The sequence below is a fragment of the Pollicipes pollicipes genome, unplaced genomic scaffold, assembly GCF_011947565.3.
Source record: "Pollicipes pollicipes isolate AB1234 unplaced genomic scaffold, Ppol_2.1 Scaffold_7231;HRSCAF=8579_pilon_pilon_pilon, whole genome shotgun sequence".
NCBI classification, from domain to species: Eukaryota; Metazoa; Arthropoda; class Thecostraca; order Pollicipedomorpha; family Pollicipedidae; genus Pollicipes; species Pollicipes pollicipes.
The window spans coordinates 39,649,957-39,673,681 of NW_023597034.1; the positions used below are offsets into that span (position 1 = coordinate 39,649,957).

The 23,725-nt window shown below is 49.1% G+C and overlaps 2 protein-coding genes across 2 annotated transcripts; both read left to right on the plus strand.

Annotated features, from left to right (window-relative positions):
* Positions 1–215: 215 nt before the first annotated feature.
* Positions 216–4,515, plus strand: LOC119110435 (sulfotransferase 1C4). Its single transcript, XM_037234267.1, has 4 exons — positions 216–359; positions 2,829–3,137; positions 3,308–3,587; positions 3,784–4,515. The coding sequence occupies exons 2-4, from the start codon at positions 2,830–2,832 to the stop codon at positions 4,207–4,209; spliced, it is 1,014 nt and encodes a 337-aa protein (XP_037090162.1). The 5' UTR covers positions 216–359; position 2,829; the 3' UTR covers positions 4,210–4,515.
* A 13,909-nt stretch (positions 4,516–18,424) lies between these two features.
* On the plus strand, positions 18,425–22,383 carry LOC119110434 (sulfotransferase 1C4). Its single transcript, XM_037234266.1, has 4 exons — positions 18,425–18,538; positions 21,010–21,318; positions 21,489–21,768; positions 21,921–22,383. The coding sequence occupies exons 2-4, from the start codon at positions 21,011–21,013 to the stop codon at positions 22,344–22,346; spliced, it is 1,014 nt and encodes a 337-aa protein (XP_037090161.1). The 5' UTR covers positions 18,425–18,538; position 21,010; the 3' UTR covers positions 22,347–22,383.
* The last annotated feature ends 1,342 nt before the right edge of the window (positions 22,384–23,725 follow it).

Genomic DNA, 23,725 nt, shown 5'->3' on the forward strand with positions numbered 1-23,725 from the left:
CCACGCGTACCACCATTGACCGTCTTATCACCGGACATCGCCGTATCATCGCATGGCCGGTGTCTCTGAGCACACTGAAGGTCGGTTGTTTTCAGGGTAGCAACTTATAAAAGAGGATGGAGGTGTGGCAGAGTACGGGAGTCGTGAGGCAGGACAATCGCCGCCTCTGAGTCACACGGGACGCGAGAAATCACGCAGGCCCGCTCATGGCCTCGGTCGCTGGTCCCGCAGCCGAGGAACAGCGCTGCGCAATAAGAGGTGGGCACCGCCGGCGGTGCAGTGCTTCTTCCCATCGCAAGCTCACCCATCAGTGAAGACCAGATCGAGAGCTATTACGCGTTTTGTCCGGACGACCTCGGGTGAGTACATGGGAGCGTAGACATCAATAAACTGAGGCTGTACGCAAGCCAAAGCGTGCCCAAAACACACTAAGGATGGGGTTTTCAAATTTGCGCTGCGGTCGCGAAGAGGGATTTTCATGATCTCTTAAGCTGGCTACACTACGCATGGTGGTGTACAACGTGGTGTCTGTACTACGGTGGCGCTGAAGAGAGGTACATGTGGCGACACCTGTATGACGGTATCGCCGAAGAGAGAACCTCGGCCATGAAGTGTGCTGGTGATGGAACAGCACGAGCGGACGTTGAGATCTTGCATCTTCAGCCAACGCACCGCTCCAGCCGACACGGTGAAGTACTATGCTGCACCAATTGGCCATAGCAGCGCATCGTGGCACAGTGCTACGTTCACTTGCCCCGCCTGCTTCTCGGCATCGGTGTGCGGTCCCAGAAGGGTTCGGTGAACGATCACAGCAGAGCGACCACGACACAGCGTACAGGGAGGGGAGAGATGTGCTCATTGCACCTGTACATTATCTCTTGGACCTCGTTCCAGCGTTACGCGAATTTAACAAGCCGCCTGTTACTGATAAACACATACCCGATTTAGAACTTGCATTAACACGAGCCCGTTTGGCCCGTTGGACGACATTCGCTCGGGTGGGCGGTCAATATGACCCCGCTGAGATTTCAATAACTAATTGGACTAGAGTCACCAAATTCATAGGGTGTATTGGCCTGCACGTGAACCCACGTACGTCAAAGTTTGATGTTCCTAGGTCATGACCTCCGGGTCAAGTCAGGTTGAACAAGGTCAAATCCCAAGTTGGTCTTCAGCATGTCCCCAGAACCTAGATACCTGTTCTAAGCAAGAGGTCACATGCCTATTTAAGGTCGGTGACCTTGTTTGGCCTTTCGAAGGTCATTGTGACCAAAATCATAGAGGACTGTTGAGTTTTGCATTTGAATTAGTGACAAAAATTACGCTAGGCGGTATGTTCATGAAACGAAATGCTCACTTCGGTCATTTTATGTCAGTGACCTGTTCTGAACCTTAGGATGTTCATGGAAGATGTCTTATAAGGTTTCTGTTATCAATAAATTCGAAATGAGCACCAGAAACTACCCTATTCAGGAAGCCCCAGAATAGTTAAATAGGTTGATCTTGACCTTGGCCTGACCTTCATAACTGACGCTAGGTCAATGGGATTTGGTCATTCAGTTGTTGCGTTGCTTAAGAAAGCATCTCAGAGATGTATGGCTTCGTCTAACACCGTTGCTCCATCAGATTGAACGATTCCCTAAAAACTGGCTTCACTAGACCCATGGTCTGATTTGACCTGCCGTAGGTCATCGACCTTACAAGGCAAATCTAATTTGTTGATACCAAACAATACGCTATTCGATTATATACAGCTCTGCAAAATTTGGGGCGGCTACGCAACCCCGTTCGGAAACCATTTCAAAAAAATCTCGGGGAGTTCAATTTAATCTCCCCCCATCTCCACCCGAGCGCGTGTTAAGTAACAAACAATAACAAACGCACCTTTGGCATCATTTAAAACACAGTGCGCAGAAAGTTGTGTTACTCTGAAGGCATCACCGTCCCCCACCCTAAAAAGGCTGCAGAGTCCTACCCTTTCAGACTTCATTGGCTCGTGGTGGAATGAAACGGGCATTTCCATCGCGCATGCGCACAACCCAGCCTTTGCGCCTGGAACAGCTGACCTAGAGCTTCTCCATCGCTGGGCGGCCGGCCTCGGCTCCCCGCAGCAAAGCGGTCGGCAGACGACACCGCGGCCCGGCGTCATGCCTCCAAATGAGCTTGTCAGTTGTGCCTCTTGTAGCTGGGCCCGCTCCATGCACGGTGGACGGCGCGCGTCTCCCGTTCTGATCGCCCGCCCATGCCTACCGCGCGGCTACGTGAGCGATGCACTACGACGGATGAAAATCTTACCACGAGCATCGTTCTTCAGCAGACCTTTTTGGGCACACGTTGGGAATCAGGAGTGGCGTTGGCTGCGGGCGATACAACTTACTGTGACGCCATCACCGGCAAAAAATACACGGCAAGAGTTTGTGGCCATGTGGCACTGTTGTGCATCCACCTGCAGTACATTTCTGTGCATTGTTCTGTGACGTCAAGGCAGAACTGCGGCTGGATGCTGAGCATCCTTCAGTGACCCAGCTGATATTTATGACACTGATGTACTTGTCACTAAACCGGGCGTTTGATATACGCGTTGTTTCGATGTGAATAAGTGTGTGAACTATGCTACAAAACCGGGTGTTTCTGTTTGTTGTAGCGTCTGAGTTCGGCGCACACACATTGGACGGCGTCACTGCATTTCTGCGAACTTTTTGAAAATGCATGCAGAGTATTTATAAGCTTTCAGCACAGTCAAGTGTTAGCCCACCAGTGATGAACTCGCTGGAACCACAATCTGACTGAGAACATATGATAATTGTGTGTAACGTTCTTTTTTGCAGGATGAGCACCCCAGATAAAAAGGCATTCCCATACAAGATCATCCCTTTGGAGAGCGAAACACAAAAGGCTATCGCGCGAGATTTCGCCGGCTATCCCAATGGACTGGCTTCAGTTAACCACTGGGGCTTCAAGCTGTCTGCCACGTCCAGTCCGAAAGAAATAGAAAACCTCTACAACTACCCAAGGAAGGCCGGGGACGTCTGGGTAGTAACGCCTCCGAAGAGTGGAACAACCTGGACCCAAGAGATGGTGTGGCTCATCGCCAATGACCTGGATTACGATGGGGCCAAGAGGACACTATCAGAGAGGTAAGGTTACACCAGACACGGTGTACATGGCTTCCAAACGATCCATTTGCCAGCCAAAGCCTCTGAACATAATTGCCACATGACATCACTCCGCCTACAAATTGTAGTCCCGACATTGCCTCCACAAAAATCGCGGCCCTCGTAATACACTGCGCGATCTGCTTTCGCAGGTGGGATTTTCTCAGGACTGGTGCGTTGACGGACGGAGAAAAATATCCTGATCTTAAGACTACTCGGAGATCAGATGCCGCCTGCCAACAGCCAAGCGACAGCTCCCACTGCGCCCAGCCACGGTTCGTCAAGACGCACTGGCCTCTGTCCATGATTCATCCACGCGTGTTGGACGTCTGCAAGGTGGTGTACGTGGCCAGGAATCCCAAGGACGTCTGCGTCTCCTTCTACCACCATTCCAGACTCATGAAGTACAACGAATTCCACGGGGATATGCAGGTAGGATGTAGCGTGAGACACAGTATGATATGTGATATAAGCATGCGTGTTTCCAGCGCATGCGTGCCAAGCTGACGTCTAGTTTAAAACCATATGACATATCAGCATACAGGAAAACTTAATGGATGCCGTTAGGTATCAGCTAAAATGTTTTAAGTCTATTATGACGTAAGGCGATCATGATTTGTCGTTTCAGGCGTTTATGGAGTATTTCATGGAGGGCCTCATGGTGGCAACTCCGGTCATCGAGCACATGATAGAAGCATGGAATATGCGCCACCACCCCAACATCTGCTTCATCTTTTTTGAAGACATGAAACGTGATCTCCAATCAGAAATCCGCAGGGTGGCCGAGTTTCTGGGCAAGTCACTCTCGTGTGAGCAAGTAGATGAGCTGGCAGAGCACCTTCATTTTGATAACTTCAAAAAGAACCCTTACGTCAACAAGGAAGAGGGAAAGACGTCGGGCGACTTCCATGTAGATCGGGGTGATTTCATAAGAAAGGGAAAAATCGGTGACTGGAAGAATCATTTCACGCCAGAAATGAGTGAGAAGTTCGACAAGTGGATGGCAGAGAAGTTGAAGGGCACTGATCTTTCATTCACCATGGAGGATGCGTGAAACAGGATTGATGTAGGACGTCACACCAGTGCGTGATCATTGGCGTCCAGAACTTTAAAGTGCGCCGCTGGTTTTGTTCACTCTGTCGTGCTATGATGCAGAGCGAAACTGAAATTGAATTCATGTGCGTCTGAATACGAATTGGAGGTTTTGAACCTTAAGAGCTATGAAAACTGAGACGGACATTGGTCAGAAATCCAGACGTGACTGCCTGTTTGAGGCCGTCGCTCGTGAGGAGGAAAGATGGGCGAAATACGGGACGGTGTTTAGGCACATTCAAACAAGATCCGACAGCGGGTGACTGATTTTTTAAAGAACAGCACAGGTAGTTATATATATATATATATAATATATATATATATATATATATATATTTTATTTATTTATTATATATATATATATATATATATACACATGTATTTATATACATAGATGTATATATACATATATGTGTGTGCGCGTATGCGTGTGTGTGTGCATGTGTGCGTGCGTGTGTGTGTACGTGCATGTGCGTGTGCGTGAAGGCGTATGAACATAAGGTCCACATTTTTGCAAGATGCAGGCAGTCAAGACCCATAAAATGGGTAGCCGCAACGAGGTGGGAAGTTTAATTGCATCCTTGTTCTCTGCTCTCTGCATCTCTGTTCATACTTGAGGATGAAGCCAGTTGGGACGGTGGATCATAAATTTTATTTGTGAGGATGCAACTATACCTCCTGGAAGACTCCTGAATATAATTACGTTGAAGCAGGGTCCTCACTTTGGACATGGTGTGTTCTTTTTTTAATTGTCTCCGAAGCTAGGCAAATGAAAACAGTATAATGCCAATGCATTACATCCATTTGTTTTTCTCACACAGGAGCTTTGATACTTAAATTTAGCAATGTGCTATATGTAAACAAAGATCAGTTCCTCCCAAATTCATCTGCAATGCTAACCGTTTAGGCTCAATAAGAGCGCCGTCAACACCGGGATGAACAATAGTTATGCTGCATTGGAGCAATTTTGTTGATTATTGTGATGCTTAGTCACCTTGGCAGAAGTAAAAATTAAAGTTACGGTTTTCCAAAGCAGCACCTATCTGCTGAGCCCCACGACTTTCTGACAATTTAGCATAGGTCTTATTAGTGCTGATTGGAAAGAACTAACCAAACATTATTATGTTCCCTCCAAATTTAAAGAACTTCAAGGATTCCATCACGTAGAGGAGAGTAAAGATGGTTGTATCAGATTTTACTTTGCGTTCCCTCCTGCTACAACTGCAGAGGATAGGACTGATGTTCTTATAATTACACACATATATAAACTTGAGCTTTATATGTAGAGGTAAGCTTTTGGAGAGCGCATCTTTCTTTTTTGGTGAATGACCTCTGAATGAACCCCCTCAAATGAGAAAGCCTGCCCCATCTCGCGTAACCCGTATCACATAGATATGGAAGTTGTGCCCATGTGCTTTTTTCATAGAGCTGCATCGAAAGCAGGTTAAATGTGGCATGACATGTAGACCAGAAGCGTTTGTTTTTGCTATTGCGTAATTAGCCATGATTGCGACATGATAGTTGTTTGCTCTTTTAATCAGTCAGTGTTTCCTCCACGACTGTTGCCACCTCGGTTGTGGTTGCTCAGGTGGACATCATGGATTTACGAAGGTAACGTAACTGTCGGCACGCTGTCATGATGCCAGTAAAACATGGTAATCATGCGATTTAATCATTCTCGGCAAGTCAACCAAAACGTATTGTCGGTACATTGCGTTAACGATGTAGCATGCGCCACGCGCAGCTGATATGACATGTACCGCCCGCCATCTTGGAAGAAAGTTCGCGCCCCCCTGAAATCCTTGGTTAGCAGACGTCAAACGCTTTGCAGTATGTACAACACATGCACTTTTCCACCATTACGTATCGCATTCAGATTGATCTCGTTGAGCCATAGGCCCTTAAACGCACACTTACAACGATCACTAAAGTTTCAATGACATGCAAAAAAGACTTGTCGCACCCATCCCAAGACGAGCGCACGTAAGCGGCCGGAATAGCACTGTAAGGTAGACTGAGCTGTTGTGCGTCAGCTGAGAGACTCAAAACTGTCATCCGTCGCATAGATTTGGAATAAATCACTCTGAAAGAGCGCTTCACATTTAAACATCTTGAAGCAATCATCAGATATGATGACGACAGCTCACTTATGGCTATTGGTATACTTTTTCAGGAAAAAGACTGCTCTAGACAGCACAATTGTTTAGTAAATGCGCACCGCAATGCGTCATGGCTTGGTTACGTCACTGTCCCATGCACGGTATTGATTGAGGCCAGGTTACGTTATATCTGGAAATCGCGCTCACGAACGCCAGATATGAACGCATTGACGACTGTATTGTCTTGGCCTTCATCACCGCATGGCTTATGGAATGACCGGATTTGAATGACGTTATTATGACGTCATAAATGCCAGGGGACTTTTTTAAATTTGGTCCGAATCCTTTGAATGGATGGATTTCTGGGATCAGCGCTCACGTTAAGCAGTGCTTGTTGTGTGAGCCCTGACCCCCACCATCCGATCGCGCAGTTCCAGGCAACGACAGAATTTAGTGGCGAAAGGTTAACGTGCCGCAATGCTCGGCACGGTCCGTCCTGCCCTCTGACGTCAACTGGCCTTTAGTACGACCGCTGCCACCGGCCGCAGGCCATACCTGCCAAGGGCAAATAGCGAGCGCCCTAAAGTGACTCGAACCCACCCCGCCACGGATGGGTGGGTCGGAATGCAGGCGCTCTAACCAACTGAGCCACCGGGACGGACAAAGGATCAGGAAAGGGTTGAAACATCCAGATGACTAGGTATCGCCCCAGGACGGCTCCCCGACTTTGAAATACTCTTCGATATACCTTTCCCCATTTTCGCGGGCGTGTAGCCCAGAAACTAGAGGGCTTAAGCTTTAAGAAGGAGAGGATTTTGAGCACTGCCGAAAGGTCTTCAAGATGGCCATTTCAGTTCAAAACCCCATAAAAATGTGGAACCCTTCCTTGAACCATTTGGACAGGACATGAACTACATGCAACTTACCTCACGCACTTCTACGACGTGCTTACGTTCGCAAATGGCGCTTATTGCCACGAACGGACTAAGGCACCTTCCCCAAGCTAGTGCATGCTGATCCCCAATTGTGAGTCGGGGAGCCGTCCTTGGGCGATACCTAGTCATCTGGATGTTTCAACCCTTTCCTGATCCTTCACAGGCATAGCTCTCACCAAACGCTGGGACTTATGACGTCACAATCAGCTACGTCACGCTCAAGTAGCTGCGTTCCAAAGTAAAGGAATCGTTGCGACCTAGTCACTTGTGCCACCATCTCAATTAGCTTGAGAACGCCGTTTGACGATCCTAGGAACCGCTTCTAGACTTCTTCCCCTTGGTAACAGCAGTGACATCTAGCGAGGGATTGAAACGCTATTAGTTTGCAGAACCTCCTGCCAGTGTGCCAGCTTCGTCACTTGTACCTAAGGGAAACTAATATATCGTGGTACCGTGTACATGCCATGTTCCTACCAAAAAGTAACGGGTACCAAACGGTACATCCGCCAAAAAAAAGAACACCAGGCTCGTCACGCATCACCTACTGCCTCTTATGGGAATCAAAATAGCACGCGTATGCTCGGGAATTTCGGTCTCAAAATACTATTACGTATGTGTGTGTGTGCATGAGTCCATTTAGAATATTCATTGTCAGGGTAACACATCGGTCTTCAGGGTGACGTTGCCATCAGAGTACCATGAACACTCAATAACACCTTCCTGTGAACGAGGTAAATTTTGTTTTCCGTCCCAGCCAATTAAACCCATGGAAGTGCCTTGACTTCTGATCATACTACGTAGTATTCGCGTTTACTCACGGTCAGAAAAATGCTACTTAAGCATTTACGAGGAGAAAGGCATGATGAACGCATCTGGGAAATATCACTATTGCTTGACCGCGCGCCACATGCAGACCTCCACAGGGGCGGATCCAGAGGGGGGGGGGGGGGGAGACACGGCGTCATGCCCCTTGCCCATTGGGCCCCGAACAGACCCATGAGCTCCGGAGGCGCCCATAGCCGGCCGAAGAGACGTAGTATTTTATGCAAAACGCGACAAAATTGGACGTCTTTGGGCTTCCAGGCAACCAAGAACAGTCGCAAGAGACAGCGAAACCCCACAAGCGGACAAAAGTTGTTCTTTATCGAGAGAGGGGTGATTGCGAGGTTTTAAGGCGCATTGCGCTATCCAGAGACCCTATGTTGTTTCCGCGGGCCCTATATGCCTACTTGCAAAGATAACGCGATCGTTAAGGAGCCCTCTACGTTGCTCTTGATTTCTTTGCGTTTGCTCGGAGGGCCCTACGCGGCCTCTGAGGCCACTTCCTGCCAAGGACGGATCCAGGATTTTGTCAAGGGGGACACGCAACATTGTAGGGCCCCATGGAGTTTGGGGTCCCCTCCAAAAAATATCTTTGCATCTTGGTCATTTCATATTAAGACAAGTCGTATGCAATACTATATAATGTATATATATATATATATATATATATATATATATATATATATATATATATATATGCATGCACATATGCATATATGTATTTACTTATTCATTGGTTTAATAAATACAGAAACCGATCTTGTGCACGGCCCAATAAAGCTTGGCGCGCTACGCACACATGTACGTGGAACTTACTTATTTTATCATGTTAAATGCTGTGGTTTTAAGGCTAATTGTTTCGGAACAACAGGCAAAATAAACTCGAGTTGGCTGTTAACAACCATCAAAACCAAGCTCTGACTTGGTTCCTAGCTTATGTATTTACGGCTAGCGGGCTGGGCGATGTAATCAGCTGGTGGCTGATGACTAGTGCAGAATTTGTCCTTTATTATAACGGAGCACAACACATCCTAAAATTCAAAATATTTTAAGAAAGTGATCCACTAGTATGATAAATGTCACACACTCAACAGCCAATGGAAATGGCAGACATGTCGGTGTGTGCCGGTGGCATGTAAAGTCGGTGGCATGTGAAGTTACGTCCGGCAATCGCGCGTGAAAATGCATGGACGCATATTCGACTGCTGCTCTGAGGCGAAGGTACTAAGGCCAATAGGGACGGAGCGTGAGCAATCATAGGTGCCGCAGGGACCAACAAAGTGACTCCCGTCATCAAGTATAGGGTCCTCAGTGCGACCAAAAAGAACCCAAGACCAACGTAGTGGGCCCCTAAACGATCGGTAGTGCCTTGGCAGGCTGAGAAATGAGGACCCGGCCATAGCACAGGACCCTCCAAGCAAAGGGGAATTATCCAAGACAATAAATTAATGACTCTGTGCGATCAAGGGTGCACGGGCTCGTTAACAACACGAATCTCGATAGGAGTGAGAAGTCCTCCGCAAATGAGACCAAAGGGAGGGAGTCCTCGATCAAAGTAGGGGGCCCTGAGCATCGAGTGTTTCCGTGCCTTAATTTATAAAAGCCCTAGCAACAGCTTAAGGCCCTCCAAGCAAGTGCAAGAAACCCAAGACTTATATGAAGGGCCCCTGAGCAACAGAGGATTATACCCTGGCATATGCGGCCCCGGAAAAAACAGAGCCTTTCGGTTAAATGGGAAGAATCCGTGGAGGGCAACCTGATCGATTGACAGTGCTCAGGCTCAGGCTCAGGATCAGATGGCGTCCCAATACCCTATTGGACCCTATGAGAACATGCAAAAAGGTCAAGGGTAGCGTGGAAAGCTCCATAGCGAACAGATTGACCCGGCAAGTGGACATATAGGGCCAGGCAACCAGCAGCATGATGCCTCTAGATAGCGCATTGAGACCCTAAATTTCTCCCAAGCAACACTTTCTCAATCAGCAAAAATAAACTTTGTTTGCTAATGTACCTTTTACGTTTGCAAGCAATTGTTCTTGGTTGTCTGTGGGCCCAAATGCATCCAGTTTTCTTGTGTTTCTATTGTAAGAAAACTAGGCCCGTTCGGCGGGCTATGGGCCCTTCGGAGCCTTTAGGTCCCTTCGGCATGGTCAATGGGCATGGTCCTGTGCCCCCCCCCCCCCCCCCCCCATCCTCTGCATCCGCCACCGGCCCGAGCAGCTGAATAGATAGGACAAGAACATAACAACCCGCCATGAACATAGGACTATCCATTCAAATCAGATATACTCACGACGCAATATGTAGGGCTCTGAACGATCGAGTGCGCCTGAGCAGGATAACTTTAAGGGCCCCCGTCAAGAGCGCAGCGCCCTCCATTCAAATAGGAAGTACCCAGGATCCAATGTAGAGGGGCCTCGAACGATCGAGTGTGCCCGAGCAGGTTAGCAGATAAGGTTCTCAAAAAGAGCGTAGGACCCTCCATTCAAATAGGAAGTATTCCAGACCCAATGTAGAGGGCGCCCGAATGATCGAGTGTGTCAGAGCAAGTTAACATAAAGAGCCCCCATCAAGAGGGTAGGGCCCTCCATTCAATTAAGAAGTATCCAAAACCCAGTACGGAGGGCCCCCGAAAGATGAAGCATACACGAGCAGGTTATCAGGTGGCCCGGGCGGGAGTGTATGGCCCTAAATTCAAACACCAAACCCAATATATAGGGCCCCGGAACAATCCAGTATGACCGAAGCGGTGAACAGATGGGGTCCTGGACAAGTGCATAGGGCCCTCCATTCAGATAGGAAGTACCCAAAACACCCCCGGATATTCGAGCGTGCCCGAGCAGGTTAACAGATGGGGAGGGCCTTCCGTTCAAATATGAAAAACCCACAACACGATGTAGAGTGCTCCGAATAATCGAGTGCGCCGGAGTAAGTTAACAAATAGGGCCCCCGAAAAGAGCGGAGGGTCCTCTATTAAAAAAGAAAGTAATCAAAACCAGATGTAGAGGTCCCTCACGATCGAATGGGCCCGAGCATCCCATCAGAAGAGGCCCGGACAGGAGTGTAAAGCCCTCCATTAAAAGGAGAACTACCCAAAACGCGGTGCGGGGCTCCCGAAAGACGTAGTGTACCCGAACAGGTTATTAGATGACCCCGATAGCAGCAGAAGACCCTAAATTCAAACACCAAGAGCCAATGTGCAGTCCCCCCCCCCCCCCTCCCTAGCAATCCAGTGTGGCCGAGGGGACGAACAGAGAGGGCCCCCGACAAGTGCACAGCGCCCCAGCACGTGCCCAAGGCCCAATGTAAAGGGCTCCTGAACGACCGAATGTGCCCGAGCAGGTTATCAGACAGGCCTCCCCACAAGGGCGTAGCCCCCCCCCCCCTCCCCCATTTAAAAAAGAAGTACCCAAGACCCAGTGCGGAGCGTCCACCAACGACTGAGCGTGCCCAAGCGGGCCATCAGACCGGTCCCCCGACAAGAGTGTAGGGCCCTAAGCGAGAAACAGAAAACTCGAAACGCCCTAGACCAATGTGGAGGGCCCATGAGTATATCTCAAGTGTGTCGGTAGCTTAACCTAGACCCACATAAAGGGCCCCTGAGCAACTGATAATAGCCCAGTAGGTTAAGATATGGGACCCCGGCTGTAGCTGACAGAGCCTTTTGGCCAATGGAAAGAGTCCATGGAAGGGCCCGTGATTGGCAAGAGTGCCCCGGCACGCTAACAGGAAGGGCCCCAGCAGCAGCGCAGGGCCCTTCGAGCCAATGCAAAGGAATGAAGGGCATCGTGGAATGCTCCTTAACTATCAAAGTGATCCTGCAAGTGGGCATATAGGTCCCCGGAAACAGTATGGGACCCCTAGGTAGTGTAATGGGGCTTAATATTTCCAGTTCACAGCTTTTCAATCAATGAATGATTTTTGGGACTTCTCATAGACCCTTCGCTTTCGCTTACGACTGTTCTGGGTCGCCTGGAAGTCCAAAGATAACCGGTTTTGTTGCATTTTGTTTTAAAAAACACCACCAGTTCGGCCAGCGATGGGCCTCCTCGGAGCCAATGCGTCCCTTCGGGGTCCAAGGGGGGCTCATGGCCCCGTGCCCCCCTCCCCCCTTGGATCCGCTCCTGCTTCCTGCTAGCGTGCCGGGATACTTTTGTCGATCAGGGCTTTGCACGGATTTTTTTCATTCGCCCGAAAGGGTAAATCAGCCCCCCCCCCCCCCGATGTTAACCCGTCGGTATTTTTTCTAGGACCCTACGTGTCCTGAGTGTCTACGTATTGTCGGGGCCCATCTGTTAACCTGCTCGGTCACATTCGATCGTTCGGGGACCCCCTCTACATTAGGTCTTGGATATTTATCATTATTTGAATCGAGGGCCTAACGCTATAAATGGGGGACTTACCTGTTATCCTGCTCAAATCCGCTTGATCGTTTGGGGATTCTCCATTTGGTGTCTTAAGTATTTCTTATTTGAAGGGACGACTCTATGCTGTTGTTGACACCCCATCTATTAAGTTGTCCGTGCCAATGGCGACCCGGAGATAGGGGGGGGGTAAGGGGGGCACGGAACCATTTCCCGCCCCTTGTGCCCCGACGGGCCCATCATAGGCGCCCATGGCCAATCGAACGGGTGCAATTTTCTAACACAAGACATAACAATGCTAGACGTCTTCGGGCCTCCAGACGACCAAGAACAGTCGCAAGTGAAAGTTAGGGGCCCAAAAGCAGTTCACTCCTCGTTAATTGAGAGGGTGGTGATTGGGGACGTTTTAAGGTTATCACGATGTCCAGAGGCGTTACGCTGTTGCCAGAGCCCCCTATGTCCACTTGCCGGGTCAATCCGATCGTTAAGAAGCCTTCCTCGTGGCCCTTGACGTCTCCGCATTTTCTCGTAAGGCCCTACGCCGCTGTTGGGGCACTGCCTGTTAACATGTCTGGGCATTCTTGATCGATCAGGGAGCCTCCACAGATTCTTCCCATTCGCCCGACATTTTCAGTACGCTTTTGCCGCGGTCAAATATGCCGAGGTACACCCAGTTGCTTGAGGGCCTTTCATAGAAACCTCTGGTCCTTTCCACTTGTTTGGAAGGCCTTGTGTTGTTGCTGGGGCCCATATCAGGTAAGGCACCGAGCCACTCGATGCTCAGAGACGCTCTACATTAATCTGGGGCCCTTTCCCTCTGATTTCGTTTGCGGAGGACCCTTCACTCCTATCGGGACCCTCTCTGTTAACCTGCCCGGACCGTCTCTGTTAACCTGCCTGGGCACTCTTGATCGTACAGGGGCATTAATTCACGTACGCTGGTGTTGGGCAATTTCCCTTTGCTTAGAAAGCCCTGGCTCTGGCCGGTGTCCTACAAGTCAGCCTGCCAAGGCACTCCCGATCGTTCAGTGGTCCACCACGTTGGGCTTAGGTTCTTCTCGCCTTCTCTCAGGACCCCATACTTGACGAAAGCCTTTTTCACCTGCCGCGGCACCCATGATCGCTCAGGTTCCGTCTCTACTGGCCTCGGTATCTTAGCCTTAGAGCAATTGTCGAATATGTGGCGATGAATTTTTAAGCGCAAGTTTCGAACATGATTTTACGTTTCGCCGACGTCGTATGTGCTATTTCTGTTTTTTATTCATGCCACTAGTTAGACTTGTGCGTCACGTTCTTAATGCATTTTAAATGCAAGGATGTTTTGTACTCCTTCATAACAAAGCGAAACCTACACTAGTCATCACCTGTCAGTTGATTACATCGGTCAGCTGGCAAGCTGCAAATGAGCCAAGAATCCAGTTCGAGCTTGATTTATCAGCTTTCTTTAGACAGGTATGACATTTTGCCTCAAAACTTAGCCTTAAAATGACAGAATTCGCCATGATCTCGATGAAATGAATAAGTTTCATGTTCGTATGTGATAAGCTTCATGCACGTCTTGTTTTTTAGGGCCTCGCACAAGATGAATTTCCTTTAAAAAAATGACTTGTGAATCTTGAAATTTAATGGCGAATGCGAGGATGTTTTAAAGGGGCTTCTAACTCTAGGGGCCCGAAAACGTTGCGTCCCCACCTTGTGATCCTGAGTTCGCCCCTGTATCTCCAGCCCCTGCCGACACGCGCACGCTGTGATGGTGCAATGTGTTTGATCTGTGAAAAGAGGGCAGGCGAGCGGGGTCGCAAGGGCGAGTCCAGGCGCAGAGAATGAACGTGCGGCATGGTACTGAAGTCGTGAGAGAAGACGGTCGCCGCCTCTGGAGCCGACAGGCCAAGATAAATAATGGGGCCGGGCCGTGTTATCGGGTAGCTGACTGTACTCAGGCGAGACCGTGTCTGACTGCGTATGACAGATATCAAGCACAGGGCCGCACTACATCCAGCTACAGGTTCAGCCTGACGGAGCAGGGCCCGCTAGCTCACTGGGATGACAGCTGAGTGCGATCAGCCAATGTGGGGCGTAGACAAATGCATAAATTCTGTCATCTTATTCAGAAAGCTCCGGTAAATACACAGAGCCGAAACGCCTATGATCTGGGGCTGCTTTTGGCGAGGGGAGCCTTGCGAACGACGAACATTCGGAGCCGTCTTGAGTGGTCGGGCATACTCAGACTGAGGTGCTCGGCCTATCTCAAGAGCGCTGGCCATTATCTAATCAAAATCAATTCTAACCCGACGACGGCCAAAGACCGAAAATTTGCCTGCATTTTTTTTTTAGTTGTAATGCACCACAATTGGCGTGGAATGAATTATCAATATCATAGCATTCTTAGCATTATCTATCGTAGCATAAGCGTAGCAAGAAAGGAGAAATAGATGCACCGATATTTCGGCTACATGTTTTTATCAAAACAAATATAAGAATATGAAGGTACCGAAACTCATTTCGTATCAATACAGGTATGTACCCAAAATATCAATATATCTGTCTTTCCTTTTTCCTGATTATTCTACGAGGACTAGGGCTAACAGTACTGTCTTATCCATACGCATAATGTTCCTTGCAAATGCACGTAGCAACTTGCGTGATAGAAATTATTCGTTACGTTCCGACTTTGTCAATCCCTTATCGAAGAGCAGGTGTTTTACACCAGATCCTCACAAGATCCATGTCAAGGGATAGGGCTCAAAGCTACAGTGGGCCCTGACCAACACAAGCAACCCTGTGCTATTTCGGTTAAGTTTTTGCCCCTTTTCAGCAAATGTTCTTCTGACCGACTCGGGACGCCTTGTTGACACAAAACAGCTGTTAGACAATGTGAGCTCCTAACTGTAACAGAGCCCCTTATTATTGCAGGGACCGCGACCAGTGCAAATCGTGCGCCCCGGTCTCGTCCCTTCTTGGGAAATTGGCCTACGGAGCTGAGGCCAACACAGAGACGACTGTTCGGTGTGAGAGGTCTGGCGGAAATAGCGGCCTGTATTGTCCCTGGGGTTTTCAATCAATGTAGGAGGCGTTCTGACTGACATTTCAGGTCATAGCCCTACGGACTGAGATCATGGCTCTGCGGGCTGGGATTCAGCCCCCCCATCGGGCCCTTGATCGTCGGTCTCGAAAGACCCATCGGGTTCCTGTTCGGGCTCCTTGAATACTGCGCCTGACTGACTTGGGCCCCAGGACCCCTGTTAGGCACTGTAGGCCCCTCATTGACTCAAGGGCCCCGACCAATGCAAATCGCAGACCCCAGCTTTGTCCCTGCTTTTTGGAAATGGGCCCTCAGGCCCACACCGACATGGAGCCGACTTTTCGGTACTGATGGTGCCAGACCAACATAGTTACCTTTATTGACTCAGGGGATCCCCAATCGGCGCAAAGGGTCCTCTGACTAGTATTTGAGGTCCCGGCCGGCAGGGCTGTCTGAGACTCCCATTACCACGTCCGACCAGCTCTTCGGGACCTTTAAGTCAGGACCATTTAATCAGGCCCAGAATCTTCGGTCCAGAGGAGCTGGGAAAGCTCCTCAGGACAAAAGGGGTGGGGCATGTGCCTTCTGTGCCCGCTGCCTGCGCCCCTGGACGAAAGTATCGTCTTCATGCGCCTGTCAGTCACTTTGCTCGTTAGCTAGTGTTAGCATATTCCGGTTGAGATACAGCCGTAGCAAGTTTCCTTACATCTATCGCAGCTGAAAGAAAATATGGGTGTGCCAACTGGACAACTTCCAGTGCAGCTACGAAATAAATTTTCTGTAGGACTGGTCGTACCACTCTCATATCTTTAACCGGTTATTGCATGAAGGATGCGTGCCATCGGTGTGGAAGAGAGCGACAATCACCCCTGTGCCAAAGAAAACATCGCCCAAGTTAACAAAGATCTGTGACCGCTAAGCCTCACACCGCCTTTTAGCGAGGTTTTGGAAAGAATTATTGTTTCACAAATGCTGGCGGATATAAAACCAAGCATAGAGACGCACCAGCACGGAAATATGAAAGGTGCCTGAACTTCACATTATCTAATTAGGTTGTTGCATTACTTCATGACGAAGTTAGACGAAACAGACCAATTATTTTCTGTGGAAATGTATAATTTTAAGAAGGAATTTTACCTCATTGATCACACAACGGTTACAAGGACATGCTCGTAATGGGACTTCGCTCCGGGTATGCTAAACTCATTCCTGCAGGACCGACAGCAACGGGTCAAAATACCAGATGGAGCTATGACTCGGAGGACTTAGGAGGTGACTGTCTGTTTTAGGCTGTCGCTCGTGGGGATGAGAGATGGACAAAAGATAGTGCGTTGTCTAGGCATATTCCAACAAGCTCTGACAAAAGCTGACACTGTTATTTTAGTAGCAGGACATGTAGTTGTGTGTGTGTGTATATATATATATATATATATATATATATATATATATATATATATATATATATATACACATATATATATATACATATATATATATATATATATATATATATATATATATATATATATACATGCATATATATGTATCTATATATATATATATATATATATATATATATATTATATCGTGTATGTATATTATACATACGCATGTACATATCCAGTTAAAAATGCTAAAATTCCGAGAAGACGCCTTTCAAGTCCCACTCGAACAGGCATCTGTCTGGACACGCAGTTCTTGGAATATCTTGTTTTTAACTTCCAAGTATCTAGTCGTTTTCAGGACTCCATAGCACTGAAGACGGTCGAAGAGTAGACTGGCCGGAACGTAGAGTAGCTAACACACCAGACGGGGACCGTAGTTTGAACAATTGCCCGGGGGGGGGGGGGGCGGTAGTGAAACGGTTAATGCGTATGTTAACCACTGCGCGTCTGGGCAACCAGAGGTGCAGGGTTCGATTCCCCGCGGTGCCCACCCTTCCCGCCAGGGTGAGAGGCAGGCGGCGCCATATAGTCTCAGCAGCTCGGTGCGTCGTAAAACCTCAGTGACACACACGGAACAATCACTTCATCCGTTACCAAGTCGTCCTTGCCCTGTTCGTTGCTAGTGACCTGACCTGAGCGTTCCACCTCTTTACAACAGTGGCATGATCTGACCTAGCGCGAAGCGTGGACGGCGATAGTCAGGGAAAAACGGGTCGAGTGTTTTATTACACAAATTTGTCTGCTACATCTTACGTTTTCGTTTTCTCCCTCTATCAGCATCAAGTTAACAGCATCAACGTGGATTGCTGAAAAAGCATTAGTTCACATGAAGCCTTGACATGAGCGTTCACATAAAAGAGCAGTCAGAGCAAGCCGCTCGTTGCGCTCCGACTTGCGTTTGACCACCGCCGTTCCGTTCGGCCGCCGACTACCGTCGACGTTATGGGCGACATAATGAAGCGATGGAATCACCAAATGACTACGTCATATGTACGGCATTGAGATAAGCGAATGCGCGCAAGACACCCAGCCCGGCTCCCGCATCCCCCCCCCCCCCCCCCCCTCGCGGATCGCCAGCGTGCACCCACTCACTGGCGTCTCTGGGCGAGAGTCTGTGAGCCGGGCCGGTCCGCGCAGGCGCCCGGGCCGGCCAGCCGATCCCCCAGCAGCAAGAGATGCCATTGGCTGCTGCTGGCTCGCCAGCTGACCGTAGGGGCGCGCTCAGGCGCAACGACATGGGGGCGCCACGCGTACCACCATTGACCGTCTTATCACCGGACATCGCCGTATCATCGCATGGCCGGTGTCTCTGAGCACACTGAAGGTCGGTTGTTTTTCAGGGTAGCAACTTATAAAAGAGGATGGAGGTGTGGCAGAGTACGGGAGTCGTGAGGCAGGACAATCGCCGCCTCTGAGTCACACGGGACGCGAGAAATCACGCAGGCCCGCTCATTGCCTCGGTCGCTGGTCCCGCAGCCGAGGAACAGCGCTGCGCAATAAGAGGTGCGCACCGCCGGCGGTGCAGTGCTTCTTCCCATCGCAAGCTCACCCATCAGTGAAGACCAGATCGAGAGCTATTACGCGTTTTGTCCGGACGACCTCGGGTGAGTACATGGGAGCGTAGACATCAATAAACTGAGGCTGTACGCAAGCCAAAGCGTGCCCAAAACACACTAAGGATGGGGTTTTCAAATTTGCGCTGCGGTCGCGAAGAGGGATTTTCATGATCTCTTAAGCTGGCTACACTACGCATGGTGGTGTACAACGTGGTGTCTGTACTACGGTGGCGCTGAAGAGAGGTACATGTGGCGACACCTGTATGACGGTATCGCCGAAGAGAGAACCTCGGCCATGAAGTGTGCTGGTGATGGAACAGCACGAGCGGACGTTGAGATCTTGCATCTTCAGCCAACGCACCGCTCCAGCCGACACGGTGAAGTACTATGCTGCACCAATTGGCCATATCAGCGCATCGTGGCACAGTGCTACGTTCACTTGCCCCGCCTGCTTCTCGGCATCGGTGTGCGGTCCCAGAAGGGTTCGGTGAACGATCACGGCAGAGCGACCACGACACAGCGTACAGGGAGGGGAGAGATGTGCTCATTGCACCTGTACATTATCTCTTGGACCTCGTTCCAGCGTTACGCGAATTTAACAAGCCGCCTGTTACTGATAAACACATACCCGATTTAGAACTTGCATTAACACGAGCCCGTTTGGCCCGTTGGATAACATTCGCTCGGGTGGGCGGTCAATATGACCCCGCTGAGATTTCAATAACTAATTGGACTAGAGTCACCAAATTCATAGGGTGTATTGGCCTGCACGTGAACCCACGTACGTCAAAGTTTGATGTTCCTAGGTCATGACCTCCGGGTCAAGTCAGGTTGAACAAGGTCAAATCCCAAGTTGGTCTTCAGCATGTCCCCAGAACCTAGATACCTGTTCTAAGCAAGAGGTCACATGCCTATTAAGGTCGGTGACCTTGTTTGGCCTTTCGAAGGTCATTGTGACCAAAATCATAGAGGACTGTTGAGTTTTGCATTTGAATTAGTGACAAAAATTACGCTAGGCGGTATGTTCATGAAACGAAATGCTCACTTCGGTCATTTATGTCAGTGACCTGTTCTGAACCTTAGGATGTTCATGGAAGATGTCTTATAAGGTTTCTGTTATCAATAAATTCGAAATGAGCACCAGAAACTACCCTATTCAGGAAGCCCCAGAATAGTTAAATAGGTTGATCTTGACCTTGGCCTGACCTTCATAACTGACGCTAGGTCAATGGGATTTGGTCATTCAGTTGTTGCGTTGCTTAAGAAAGCATCTCAGAGATGTATGGCTTCGTCTAACACCGTTGCTCCATCAGATTGAACGATTCCCTAAAAATTGGCTTCACTAGACCCATGGTCTGATTTGACCTGCCGTAGGTCATCGACCTTACAAGGCAAATCTAATTTGTTGATACCAAACAATACGCTATTCGATTATATACAGCTCTGCAAAATTTGGGGCGGCTACGCAACCCCGTTCGGAAACCATTTCAAAAAAATCTCGGGGAGTTCAATTTAATCTCCCCCCCATCTCCACCCGAGCGCGTGTTAAGTAACAAACAATAACAAACGCACCTTTGGCATCATTTAAAACACAGTGCGCAGAAAGTTGTGTTACTCTGAAGGCATCACCGTCCCCCACCCTAAAAAGGCTGCAGAGTCCTACCCTTTCAGACTTCATTGGCTCGTGGTGGAATGAAACGGGCATTTCCATCGCGCATGCGCACACCCAGCCTTTGCGCCTGGAACAGCTGACCTAGAGCTTCTCCATCGCTGGGCGGCCGGCCTCGGCTCCCCGCACCAAAGCGGTCGGCAGACGACACCGCGGCCCGGCGTCATGCCTCCAAATGAGCTTGTCAGTCGCGCCTCTTGTAGCTGGGCCCGCTCCATGCACGGTGGACGGCGCGCGTCTCCCGTTCTGATCGCCCCGCCCATGCCTACCGCGCGGCTACGTGAGCGATGCACTACGACGGATGAAAATCTTACCACCAGCATCGTTCTTCAGCAGACCTTTTTGGGCACACGTTGGGAATCAGGAGTGGCGTTGGCTGCGGGCGATACAACTTGCTGTGACGCCATCACCGGCAAAAAAAAAAACACGGCAAGAGTTTGTGGCCATGTGGCACTGTTGTGCACCCACCTGCAGAACATTTCTGTGCATTGTTCTGTGACGTCAAGGCAGAACTGCGGCTGGATGCTGAGCATCCTTCAGTGACCCAGCTGATATTTATGACACTGATGTACTTGTCACTAAACCGGGCGTTTGATATACGCGTTGTTTCGATGTGAAGAAGTGTGTGAACTATGCTACAAAGCCGGGTGTTTCTGTTTGTTGTAGCGTCTGAGTTCTCTGGACACACATTGGACGGCGTCACTGCATTTCTGCGAACTTTTTGAAAATGCATGCAGAGTATTTATAAGCTTTCAGCACAGTCAAGTGTTCGCCCACCAGCGATGTACTCGGTGCAACTGCAATCTGACTGAGAGCATATGATAATTGTTTGTAACGTTCTTTTTTGCAGGATGAGCACCCCAGATAAAAAGGCATTCCCATACAAGATAATTCCTTTGGATAGCGAAACACAAAAGGCTATCGCGCGAGATTTCGCCGGCTATCCCAATGGACTGGCTTCAGTTAACCACTGGGGCTTCAAGCTGTCTGCCACGTCCAGTCCGAAAGAAATAGAAAACCTCTACAACTACCCAAGGAAGGCCGGGGATGTCTGGGTAGTAACACCTCCGAAGTGTGGCACAACCTGGACCCAAGAGATGGTGTGGCTCATCGCCAATGACTTAGATTACGATGGGGCCAAGACGACCCTGTCTGAGAGGTAAGGTTACACCAGACACGGTGTTCATGGCTGCCAAACGATCCATTTGCCAGCCAAAGCCTCTGAACATAATTGTCACATGACATCACTCCGCCTACAAATTTTAGTCCCGACATTGCCTCCACAAAAATCGCGGCCCTCGTGATACACTGCGCGATCTGCATTCACAGGTGGGATTTTCTTAGGACTGGTGCGTTGACGGACGGAGAAAAATATCCTGATCTGAAGACTACTCGGAGATCAGATGCCGCCTGCCAACAGTCAAGCGACAGCTCCCACTGCGCCCAGCCACGCTTCGTCAAAACGCACTGGCCTCTGTCCATGATCCATCCGCGCGTGTTGAACGTCTGCAAGGTGGTGTACGTGGCCAGGAATCCCAAGGACGTCTGCGTCTCCTTCTTCCACCACTGCAGACTCATGACACACGTCGACTTCCTTGGAGATATGCAGGTAAGGTATCAACTAAAATACAGGACGCTGGAGACTACAGGGTTTAGTTGACATATACTTGAAAATATTTAACGCGCTCTTCGAATTTTTTCGTCCACTACCTGTTTTCACATGCAACGTTATGGAAGCACAGCTTTGAACTGTCGTTTCAGATGTTCGTGAAGTATTTCATGGAGGGCCTCATCGTGGCAACTCCAGTCATGGAGCACATGGTAGAGGCATGGAATGTGCGTCACCACCCCAACATCTGCTTCATCTTTTTTGAAGACATGAAACGTGATCTCCAATCAGAAATCCGCAGGGTAGCCGAGTTTCTGGGCAAGTCACTCTCGTGTGAGCAAGTAGATGAGCTGGCAGAGCACCTTCATTTTGATAACTTCAAAAAGAACCCTTACGTCAACAAGGAAGAAGGAAAGACGGCGGGCGACTTCCATGCAGATCGGGGCGACTTCATAAGAAAGGGAAAAATCGGTGACTGGAAGAACCATTTCACGCCAGAGATGAGTGAGAAGTTCGACAAGTGGATGGCAGAGAAGTTAAAGGGCACTGATCTTTCATTCACCATGGAGGATGCGTGAAACAGGATTGATGTAGGACGTCACATCAGTGCGTGATCATTGGTTGTCCAGGACTTTAAAGTTCGCCGCTGGTTTTGTTCACCCTGTCGTGCTATGATGCGGAGCGAAACTGAAATTGAATTCAGGTAGGTCTGAATACGAATTGGAGGTTTTCAACCTTTGGAGCTATGAAAACTGAGACGGACATTGGTCAGAAATCCAGACGTGACCGCATGTTTGAGGCCGTCGCTTGTGAGGAGGGAAAGATGGGAGAAAATACGGGACGGTGTGTAGGCACATTCGAACAAGATCTGACGGCGGGTGACTGATTTTTTAGAGAACAGCACAGGTAGTTATATACATAATATATATATATATATATATATATATATATATGTGTGTGTGTGTGTATGTGTGGGTGTGTGTTGTGTGTGTGTGTGTGTGTGTGTGTGTGTGTGTGTGGTGTGTGTGTGTGTGTGTGTGTGTGTGTGTGTGTGTGTGTGTGTGTGTGTGTGTGTGTGTGTGTGTGTGTGTGTGTGTGTGTGTGTGTGTGTGTGTGTGTGTGTGTGTGTGTGTGTGTGTGTGTGTGTGTGTGCATGTGCGTGTGCGTGAAGGCGATCATAAATTACTAACATTCTGAAAGACAAGTTTCAGTGTCATTCGAATTGACATCTGTCTGTACACATTTTCTTGGAGCTTCCCCGTTTTTTAACTTCCAAGCATCATTTAGTCGTACTAAAGACTCGGTAGCACTGACGGCGGCTGGAACGCAAACTGGCCAAAACGCTGTGTACAAACACACCGGACGAGGATCCTAGTGCGAACAATTAAGCCATGCGTCACACAAGTTGTCCTTGCTCTGCTGATCGTTGGGACCTGACATAATCCCTCATACTTTTTACTGATCGGTCCCGGCGTGGATAGCACCAGACCCGCCTCCCATCGAGCCCGAGTCTGGTACTTCCAGATCAAATGAGGTCGTGTGGCTAAGTTCACAGCATGTTTAGTGATAGCATTGTGCAAACAGCAAAATGCGCATCTTAGATGCAAGGGTGCAGCTTCCTGTTCCATTCGGGCCCGACCGATGTCTTAGAGGTAAGTGGGCGAAATCCGAGGAGACGTCCATTTTGCGAAGTGTTTTGAGAGGGAGTGAAGCCACTTTTCTGTGCTGAGCCCTGCCTAACCTATGTAATGAAGCTCCACCACTTTGTAGATCGTTCTCGGACTTCACTAACCATTCGCCACTAACATTAGGTAGATCTGAAAGTGGCATGATCTGACGTAGCGCAAAGCGTGAACGGTGAAAGTTAGGGAAAGCAGGTCGAGTGCTTGATTACACAGAATTGTCCATTACGCTCTAGGTGTTTGTTTTCTCCCTCTATCAGTGTCAATTAAAGACA